Source organism: Petaurus breviceps, unplaced genomic scaffold, assembly GCF_028583685.1.
Source record: "Petaurus breviceps papuanus isolate PSGF00001 unplaced genomic scaffold, PetGlider_PUasm1.0 38, whole genome shotgun sequence".
Classification (NCBI taxonomy): domain Eukaryota; kingdom Metazoa; phylum Chordata; class Mammalia; order Diprotodontia; family Petauridae; genus Petaurus; species Petaurus breviceps.
The window spans coordinates 77,303,147-77,314,505 of NW_027186304.1; the positions used below are offsets into that span (position 1 = coordinate 77,303,147).

An 11,359-nucleotide genomic window follows, 5' to 3' on the forward strand; every position below is an offset into this window, starting at 1 on the left:
TATATATTATATATGAAAAATAAAAAGTGATAGGGAGACACTGAAGTCTATTGGGGGGAAGATAATGTGGGGGAGGGGTAACCTGATCAGTCCTTTACTTTAGGAAGATCACTTTGATATATGACTGGTTTTTGTGGAGCTGCTTTTCAGTCATGTCAGACTCCCTATGACCCTATTTGGGGTTTTCTTGGCAGAAATACTGGAATGGTTTGCCATTTCCTTCTCCAGATCATTTTCCAGATGAGGAACTGAGGCAAACAGGATTAAGTGACTTGCCCAGGGTCATACAGCTAAAAAGTGTCTGAGGCTGGATTGGAACTCTGGTCTTCCTGACTCCAGGCCTGGCACTCTATCCACTGTGCCTCACTGCTCTAGATGAGTGGAGGATGGACCTAATTGGGGAAGAGACAAGTCAGGGAGAATAACCAGAAAGCTAAAGGCCATCAGGTATGGGCTACCAGGGTACATAAATTGTTTTCTCTGTCCCTTTCATTATCTTACCAGGGTAGAAGATGTTAAACAAAAGTCTTTCATTCAAATCAAGTTCATTTAGGTCAAGTTAAAGCACTAGTATGCACTTGTAGTACTATGATAAATCAAGAGGGGTAGAAAGGAAGTCCACATCATTCCCATGTATACACTTTACATTCTGGCCAAACTGAATAATCAGCTCTCACCTTCCTGCAACATTCCATCTCCATTGTCTGCATGCACATTCACCATCTCCTCTTCATTCCCTTCTCCCCTCCACTTCCCATAAGCATCATCTTCCATTAGGACTCAACATCAGGCCACTTCCTTAGTTAGTCCTTCCCCTTCCCCCCAGTTGTTATCATTTGCTACCTCTACAAATGAGCATATCTGTAATATAGTATATTATATAATATACAATAGTATCTAGCCGTAGAAATTAAACTTGGGAGCCAGGACTGATACTTCATTAATCTTTCTATTTCCAGTGCCTAGTATAGTGCCTTACACTATCAAGCAGTCAACGTCTGTCAAGCTGAATTATATGTATGAAAGGGAGCCTACCTGCAAGGAGTTTTCAATCTAGTCAAGGAAATGAGGGGAACACAGCTACAACCATGAATCTAAGACTGATACAATTAAATGCCAAAATGACTGAGTCAGAAAATAAATGTTATATAAGAGTTTAAAAAAAAAAACCTGGTGAGATCAGTGTGAAGCAAGACTACTTGGCCAACTGGAAGGATCTGTCAGAAAGACTTAAAAACAGACTTCAGACTTTAGCCAACACCTGGGGGTGAAGCCAAAAGAATCACAGCAGCTGGGTCCCCAGTCTTATGTTAAGATACTTTTCCCTAAGCACTGCACTAGACAGCATATTGCTTTGCATGCCAATGGTCATAGTTGATTTCTACTGGGAGACAAGCTGACAAATGAAAATCACTACATTTGAAAATAGTCTAGACCCCTGGTTCTAAAACATACATTTCAATTAGTAACGTGACACCAGACACTGAAAAGAAAAAAAAAAGGCCTAGCCTCCCCAGGGGACTTTTAAAAATCCTCATCTCTCAGTCAGAGCAGGTATAGATAAGGAAGGAAAAGAATCCCTCCTCACTCTGTGAAGAATGGGAACCAGGTTACATTGCCTCTCTTTGCTTCTATTCGGCCCTTTCAAGTCTAGTCCAACAAGAGAATAGAAGTAGGGCTTGAGACCCAGAAACACCTGACCTACCCCATTCAGTTCCATTCAATAAGTAAACATTTACCATTTGCTGGTAGGTGCAGAGTGGATAAAAGTAGGACTTGGAGCCAGGAAGACTCATTTTCCTGAGTTCAAATCTAGCCTCAGGCACTTACTAGCTCTATAACCCTACTAGCCTCAGTTTCCTCATCTTGTAAAATGAGCTAAAGAAGGAAATGGTAAACCACTGTAGTACCTTTGCCAAGAAAATGCCAATTTGAGTCACAAAGAGTGGACATGACTGACCAACAAAACCATTTGCAAGCCACTGTACTAGGCCCTAGGGATCCTCAAGTACCCCCACAGTCTGGGAGGGGGAATATGATGTCTACAACTAAACATGACACAAGATAGCACCTTGTAGATAAGGGTTGTTTCATCCTTTGTATTTGTTTTCCCAAAGAGTTCCTGGCATGTAGTAGGCACTTAATAAATACTGGTTGATTGATTATTGATTGAAGGTACAGTATGATAGGGGCAAAGAATTCAAGGAAAATTGACTCAGAAAGGTCAGTATCAACTCAGGGCATCAGAGAAGGTTTGTTGTGTTTTTTTTTTTTTTTTTGAAGAAGGAGACACCTTAAATGAAGCCTGTAAGAAAGTTTGGATTTGAACAGGTTGAGTAAGGGGGGAGTGCATTCAGTCCATTGGGCCAACAAAGATTCCTGCTAGGAGGGCCAGCTGCATAGCCTATGAAGACCCTCCTCACTCTAAATCTATGATCTGTTAAGTTAACATGAAAGCCATCCATTTCTCCTGAGTTTTGCTGTCATTTAAAGTTGTCTTCCTTTATATAGTTACAATTATGGGGTGAGGGGAGAGGGTGAAAGGACTCTCACAGGCTCTTTACAGGTGGAGGCACAATATTTTACTCTGTGATATTCCCCATGGTACTCAAAAAAAATTTTGATTAGAAAAAAAAACAAGTACTTTTGTCAGGCACAGTGCTAAGCATTGGAGACACAAAGAAAGACCAAAAAAAAAAAAAAAAGCAGTGGTCCCTGCCCTCCATTAACTCACTTTACAATGGAAGAGAGAAAAACAAATAACTATGCACCACAGCTTTGGGATGGGGGGGGATGAAAAGATTAATAACTGTTATTAGTCCAGTTTATAATAAAGGATGGAAAGATAGGGTGCAGTCAGATTGTAGAGGGTTCTAAATGCCAGGCTAAGACTGACAACAGGAAGGACTGAAGGTTTTTGACACATAAAAGAGCCTGCTTCATGGGAATAATCTGGCCACCTCCCTTCCTTCTGGCATCAGCCTGAGGAAAAGGGAATATGAAGACAGGGGCAGAAGAGTTTCTTCTCCTTCCCAGGAAAGGGAAATCCCAGATGCAAAAGAAAAGACACTCAATATCATTGCAATGAAGCAGAGTAAAAATTATTTATGTTCCCTTCTCCACCCCTCTCTTTAGACCTAAAAGACTGGTCAGGAAGATGCCTGAAGATGATCCAGCCTTTCCCCAGGGAGCAGAAGCCTCTGTACCGCTGACAGGCAGAGCTAGCTGTGGCACCCCCAACATCCTCCGAAAAATGTGGATGAAGCACAAAAAGAAGTCAGAATATTTGGGAGCCACAAACTGCGCCTTTGAGGCTGACTGACAAGTGACCTTTCCTCCTGGAGCTGCTGAGTTCTTCAAATTTCAGATTGCTTTTGCAGTGGCAATGGTTCTTTCCAGCTCCAAACAGTAAGATCCTCTAATAACACAATAATACAAGGTGTTGAGTCACACCCTCCTCTCCTAGTGGGTAATCCAGAACATAGCATTAGCCCTAACTTTTCACAAATCTGCCTCCCTTGAAATGGAGGAAAAGGATTTCCCCCAAGACAAGATATAACCATCTCTTCTTAGAAGCAGTCACAAGCCTGAAAGGGATCTTGAGTTGATGTGCATTCCATCCACCTGTTTTCCAGCACGACTTTATCTGATGCAAACTTCTCTTTCCTATTTTTAAAGACCTTCATAGGAGGTCTCCTCTTCTGTGGTTTCTCAGCTATACAATAAGGGAGTTGGGTTAGATCAAGAGTTCTTAGCCTAGGGTCTTTGACCTTTTTAAAACAAATACATATATTTTGATAACTATATTTCAATATAATTGGTTTACTTTATCATTCTATGTATTTTACTTTATGGGCAGCTAGGTGGCGCAGTGGATAGAGTGCCAGCTGTGGGCAAGTCGCAACCCTCAGTTTGCCTCAGTTTCCTTATCTGTAAAATGAGCTGGAGAAGAACATGGCAAACCACTCCAGTATCTTTGCCAAGAAAACCCCAAATGGGATCACAAAGAGTCAGACACAACTGAAAAACAACTCAACAACCACAACTAAATTTACTTTATGTATTTAAAAAACAGTATTCTGGGAAGGTGAGCATAGGTTTCACCAGCTGCCAAAGGGGTCCTTGACAAAAGATAAATAATGACAAAATAGGTAAAGAACCCAAAATTAGATGATTGCGCTCTAAGCTCCCTCCACATCTAAAGCCTCTAAGTCTTCAGCTTCCTTCAGTAATGTGTTATACTGCTCCTGACTCTGATGTCATTATAAGGAATGGATGTTGAGTCACCAGTGAACACAATGGTCCTTTCTAAGCCTCTTGCCACATTCACTTGTTTATTCATTTCTTTTGAATGAGTATTCATATCTGGTATGATAAAACACCAAAAGATATTCCTTTACTAACGCCAAATCAGCTTCAGTCTGTCATCAAGATGTTTCTGTCAGGACTTTGGCCACCATGGCATGTGTGAATTGTTAGTTCTTTTATGTGCAAGACATTCTGGAGAAATACTAAGAATTAAGTGCTGAAAATCAAAATTCATCATAGTCTAGCGGAAAAAAATACCTTACATTTGTATAGTGCTTTTAACTTTTCAAACGGTTTTCATATTCATTATTTCATTTCATCCTCTCCTAATTCCTATTAGGCAGATAGGATAAGTCTTATTATCCCTATTTTATAGATGGGAAAACTAAGGCACAGAGTTTATTTAAGTGACTTACGTATGATCAAAAAGCAATTTAGTCAGCTAGTAGAACTCAAACCCAATCCCCAATATTTTTTTCTGTGTCAATATGCTAAGGAATGAAGAATTTGTCTTTGACCAAGTTCTATAACCTAACTGTATATATAACCTCGGTCTTATCATTGACTCTTTGTGTGTGTGCGCCTCTTTTCCCCTCCTGCAAAATGAGGGAAACAATGCCTGCTCCCTCAATATTTCAGAGTAAGCTGCAAGAATAATTGAGATCATTTGTGCAAACACTTAAAACTTCAGTTTGAGTTATCATGATTTCCCTTTTGCAAACAAGTAAGAACTTGGAGGAAGATAAGGTGATTAAGAAGGACCTGATCAAAAATTTCAAACTAATGTCTTTAATGATCACTCTAAAATAGGGATTCTTAAGCCAAAGTCCCTGAATTTGTTTTCTTTTTAAATATTTTGACAACTATCTTTCAATATCACTAGTTCCTTCATAATTCTATATATGTTATGGTATGTATTTAAAACATTACTGAAAAGGAGTCCATAAGCTTCACCAGACTGCCAAAGGGGTCCATGGCACAAAAAAGCTCAAGAACACCAGCTTTAAACTGTCTCCCCCGAATTTTTAGGTGAATGTCTAACCATTTTTCTCTTGGGTCCCATTCCCTCTTCTTTATTCTTTGGGGCAATGCCCCTTAGTTTACATTGATATAATTAGGTGAGAACCTGCTTAATGAATGTAATTACAGATATAAGACCCCATTTCCAGAAGCCAGGAAGACTTGTTTAAATAACATAATACCCCCCTCCCAAAAAAATCTGAAATATTTTTTTAAAAAATGCTTTCTGGCATATGTTTGTTTAAAACACACCTAAATATATATTTACATGCACATATATTTCTTTAGTCTTTAAAATTAATCTTTGACCAAAGAAAATAAACCACTTTTGAATGAACCTCTGTAGTATGATAAAAAAAAAAAAACCAGCTTTTTATATTTGGTAAAAGTGATTACCAATAACTCATTAGAAGGTCTTTCTTTGACAGTGAAAATTGAAAGAATGATCTTAAAAAAAAGGCATTCTGCTTTAAGCTTAAGACTGCTTTAAGCTTAAGATGACCTCTGTTTTTCTTATCATCCTCTTTTTGATCAGATTTAGAGTATGACTATTAATATTTTCTTTCTTTTACACAACTTTCTCTACTGACACTGCTTTGGTTTACATCTGCAGTCTCAAAGTCTTATTTGGGCCATTAGTCAGAATATGTCTTACTGTATAAAACAAATTGTTTTGACCATTTCCATATCACATGATCCCAAGCTATTAAAAAAAAATCCCAGTCTAATGTCCTTAAAGCATGACTACCAAGGGAAAAACAGAAAACTACCTGGGCAGCTTATTCTAATAAGATAGTTATTAGTATTTAGGCCCTCCCTGTTGTATGAAATCCTTCTGAGATCATAAATTTATAACAGGAAGGACCTTTGGAGAATCATGCTGTACTCACATAGGAAATAGTATGGCCTACTTAGCCCTGCACCCCAAGAGCACTGCTCATTCAGTGTGACTCAACCTTCATACTTCCTTCACCCGTATAATAGGGCCACCAGTTCTGACCTACCTCTCAGAAAACTTTTGTACAAATGAACTAATTAAACACTAAAATTTGGTGGTAGGAAAATTAGAGACTAGGGGGACACTAAATTATTTCCAGCAAATGCTCCCTCCTTTTTCCTTTAACAGCTACTTTGAGGGGAGTTTTCACAACTGAATGGGAAACAAAGGGACAAACCCTTTAAATATAATTCAATGAAAAGAGCACTGTATTTGGAGTCAGAGAACCTGAGCTGAATCTCAGTCCAACCTCTTAAGTTACCTGTGTGACCATGAAAAAAATCACCTAACATCCATGGGCCTCAGTTTCCTCATCTATAAAATGAGGGGAAGGGATCCCTTCCAGCTTTATATTTATGAACTTGTGAAAGAATCAGTCTCACAGGAGTTGGGACAAAATTTGCTTACATGAGGTAAATGATTATGTATGTAGAATTAGATTTTCCTTTTATCTTCGGCAATCTTACGGACATCATCATTTTCTTTTTTTTCCCAATATTTACTAAGTATTCTCAGGTTCATGGCTTGCCACTGTGTGCTCTGGCCTGGGTGCCTGGGATACAGGAACAAGAACAGAACAATCCTTGCCCTCAGAGGAGCTTATATTCATGTCCTGGTTACAACATGGGACTTGGGTTAATTTCTTAAGGCCCACACTAATATAAGGAAATAGCTAATACATGGTCATTCACTGTCCCCAGTCTTCAGTGTTACTTTGTCCCTAAATTCCCAGATGAATCACAAGTTTAAGAGTAGAGAGGCCCAACCCAACCCATCAAGACATGAGGAGTAAACAGAACCATACCTCCATGTCTTATGGTCTAACCCACCAAATTCAAATTGTCAAAAACCTGCCCATATACTCCAAATATAATTATTAGCCTTGGGCTTTAAGTGTTGTGATGAAGGTCTACTTTGGGTTCTAAATAATGGCACATTTAAGCTATATAGGATTTGGGTGCTGAAAGGTTGGAATGAGACTAGGGAATTATACCCAATCTACCAATCAATAGTTTGAGATGTTATCTATTTTTGCTTTAATTTATTTAATTTATAACAAATTTCAGAACCTGTACATGGGGAATTATGTAAAATGTAATTTATTTAATATTTATTTATATAATGCCAATAGAGTGCTGTTCTCATATGGTACATATTTTGCTCACTCATTCAAATAAAAGTATTAGGTATGCCTTGTATGTGACATGAATAAAAGCAATAGGAAATGCAGGGGAGTGTGTGATTCTTTTTGGACGAATAACAAATTTCTTTTCAGTCATCTCACAGAAGGAAAACAAATGTGAATCTGGTACTGCCACTGCACCTTTCCCTAAGTTAGAATGAATCAAAGGATTCAAAACATTCCTTCCATTGTCTGGTTTTAATATTACCAACCCTGCCCAGGAAGTGCTTCAGCCCTGGCATAACACAACAGCCTTCCTCTTTTTTTTTTTTTTTTCAGATTTGTGCTACATCTCTAAACCTCTCAGTGAGTAGGAAAAGTCTCAGAACTCAGTGACCATTCAACTGCCTAGCTGGGCCTATGTAACTGGGGATGAGTGGTGCCAACTCTGATTCCCATTTCATACTCAGTCCGATCTGAAACTTCCTGTGTGAATAATGCCCCAGCCACTTGCTGAAGACAAGGCCAACTTCCAGGTTGGTTGGTCTGGGTGGTGTCTCTATGCAGAATGACCAAAACTGGTGTTTTCTCATGCCAGAGGAATCAGAATTTCCAAGACTTATAGGGAAAGAAAATAGCCTCTGTTAGGATCAAGTCCAATAAAATACCTCAGTTCTTACATGAGGGCTCTTTGAAGCAAATCTTCATTTCTTTCCCAGCCTACAAATCCCCTGTAGAGTTTACAGATGGGCAGGGGGGTAGGAAAAGCTGTTTCAGATGAAAGGACAAGTTTAGAATAAATAATGTGACAAGATGTTTTCAACTTTGGGGCATGGGGGGAAAGACAAGAAAGAGCACATAAAAAAACTAGCTTCTCCTAAGAACTACAATTTTGTTCAGTATTCAACTTGAATATTGAACTCAGATAAATTCAATCTAAAATTATAAGAGTTTCAATTTACGGGGGCTTTGTAATGAATGCATCACTGCTTTACAAATAGATTGAAGGAAAGAACTCATTCTGAGGACCAGTCATTAGTCCTGAGAATCTTTCTTTTTTCTTTTTTTTTTGGAACTTTGGATTTGGAACAAGTCCATATTAATTCATTCACTCTATAAACATAACATCATAGGATAATAGATTTGATCTGAAAAGGATCTTCAAGGTTGAGTCCAAATTCCCTAATTTTGCAGATGAGGAAACTGAGGTCCAGGAAGGCTGACTTTCCAAGGTAACACGGGCAAAGCTGAGATTCAAACTCAGTCCTCCATTTCTACATCCAGTGCTTTTCATCAAGCACCTATTTCATACATTGAGTCAAGTACTGGGAATACAAAGAGGAAAAATGGTCCTTAGGGACTGAGATCAAAAGAAGGCAGTCTAAGAAAAATAAAGAATGTGCTGTTGACTGAAGATGAAGGAAGCTGACCTGCACTGTGTCATGGCTATAGCTTTTAATGATGAACCAGGGGCTCAGCAAATATGCCAAATTACCCAGTGAAGAAGAATCTCATTTAGTCCGGGGATTGTTAAAGGCAACTATTCCCCATGTGAGTGACCCTCAATTTTCCTAGCCAAGTTGCCAAGCAGTGCTACTCAACATCCCCCATGGGAAGGAGAATCTCTCAATGGATGCTCCTTTGGAAAGGGTATAAAGAAAAGGATGATCAGGAACACCAAGAGCCAAAAGCTGCTTCCAACAGAGAACAAGATTCATAATTATTGTCACCTTTGCTCACACTCCAAGCTGTGACTCAAGGCGTCCAAATGTTATTGGCTCCACAAGTCCTGTGAGCCTCTCTGCTTCCCCCTCCCTTTCTTCCTATCTCCTCTACAGGTCTGCCCTCTTCTTTTCTTCTAGGCAGTGTTTATGGTAGGCAAAGGAAAGACAGAACTGTTACTCACATTCCAAAACACTCAAACAAAGTACTTTGGAAAAATTCTGAGTAGAAAGATTATTTTCAGATTGAGAGAATGGAGAAAGTTTCACAGAGGAGGGATTGCCTAAGCTAAGCCTTGATAGGAGAGAAAAAATGCTGAAAGGCAGAGATGAGGACAAAAGTCATAACTGAGCATTGCAGCATCTGGCAGAAATTTACTTGGGAAGGGGGGGTGGAGACCCTAAGATGCCCTGAAGCCCACATATATAGACAAGACTGCTGATTCCAGGCCTCCTGTGTGACATGGATCCCCAGGCAAAACCCATCCTGGGCAAGTGAAGTACAGCCAGCACAGTTATTAGGAAAGGTTCCTTCAAGAATGGGTGAGAAGTCTGGGACCAAGTAAAGTATGCATCCTCCCTCTACGGGGCTGATATAGGGAGGCTTTCTCCTCACAGTGGTTGTTGACCAGTCCCAAACCACTTACCACCAGAAGGAAATGACCCTTCCCAACATGAACACTCTGGAGTAGAGGCCCACTGGCCTCTTGCTAGTTTGGGCTCTCATGAGAATGAAGTATATTATAGGCATGAAGAGGGAGAGAAGGGGGGGGGAGGGAGGGAAGTGCCGGTACAAATGCACAGAAGAGGAAGGTAGAATGTCAAGTCTGGGAGGGACCACTCAAAAAAAAAGGCAAGTGTATTTGAAGGCTTTGTTTTAGGAGAAAAGTATCACAATAAAGTATACAAAGATACAAATATATAAAGATACAAAAGTATCACATAACCCTACAGAGACATTACAATTAAAATGCTATGATAATCTTGAATGTACATAGAGTGTCCAGGATGTATGAGCAGCAAGTTTTTTTGCTTCACATTTGTAATGATAATGGGAATTTGAAGATCTTCTCTGCCCCATAATAGGCTGAATAAAATCACATGGAGCCTGTGGTGGGAAAAGTTTGCTGAAGGATGGAGCAGAGCCCACAGGATGCTGGGAGTCAGAGCAGCTAGATGGTGGGAGAGAGAGGATGGCAGGCAAGCAGACAGGCTTGTGAATGTTGGTTTGTGGGAAGGCTAAAGAATGCTGTGGCTCTCTGTGCTGTTAAGGTGTATTAACTTCTTTGTTACTATGATGGATTCAGTTTCCTGGTGTTGGGATTTGGTTTTCTGGTCTCTGAATAAATGTTTTGCTTCTGTCTTTTATATGGAGAGTCTGTTAAATTTTCTGATTGAGCACTATGCCAGCATAATCACATTCGCCATAGGCTCTGTGAATATTACATTGGTGCTACAATATTAAAAAAAAATTGGATTTCAAGTCAAAACAATCCAAAGCCATGGGGTCCTATCCTAGCTCTTCCACTAATAAGTTGTGCAGACTTGGGCACATCACCTCGACTCTCTGGGCTTCAGTGAGTGGATTGGTTTAGAAGATGCTGAAAGTCCTTTCTAGTTCTAACAACTTGTGTTTTTCTCTCCAATTTGCTTGAAGAAAATTCATTAGTCAGATAGGACTAACTCAAGCTTTTGGTAAAATTTGACTTCATCTTTTCTCCAAATGTTCAAATGGCTTTCATGATGAATACCTGGAGCTCATCTATAATAAACCAGATAATAGAAGGCAGATTCCCAGACTTTCTGCTGAAATCTTATCCTTTCTTTTGAGCCAACTATCACGATGCTATTTCCCTATTGAGAGTTAAGCTGTTCTCATCAGTAAGTGTTGCCTCGTTGTTGTTTTGCCCCTCGGCTACTCGTGATTTCCCCTCTAAAGTATATGTATATGTGTGTGTATGTGTACGTGTGTGTATGTATGTATGTATGTATGTATGTATGTATGTATATAGTCACCTCTGGAATTGTTTTTGCTTCTTATTTGTAGCTCCAGCACTTAAGTACATCACTTGGCATGTAGTAGGCACTAAATAAATATTTGTTGTTCTGTTGACTAGCTCTCATTTTATCTGGGCTAGTTAATCTGATAAACTAAGCTATAAAAATCATTAAGTAGGTCCCAATAGATTT

The 11,359-nt window shown here is 39.4% G+C and overlaps 1 protein-coding gene across 2 annotated transcripts in view; it reads left to right on the forward strand.

The window, feature by feature from the left end:
• VXN (vexin) overlaps positions 1-8,114 on the forward strand; it is a 38,044-nt gene extending 29,930 nt beyond the window's left edge. The window contains exons 6-7 of one of the 2 annotated variants that reach the window (XM_069100047.1): positions 3,136-3,325; positions 7,788-8,114. In XM_069100047.1, coding sequence (XP_068956148.1) covers positions 3,136-3,322 — 187 coding nt within the window. In that variant the 3' untranslated portion in view covers positions 3,323-3,325; positions 7,788-8,114. Of the gene's footprint in view, positions 1-3,135; positions 5,662-7,787 lie in introns of those variants that run through there. The other variant, XM_069100046.1, reaches the window with a different exon arrangement.
• The last annotated feature ends 3,245 nt before the right edge of the window (positions 8,115-11,359 follow it).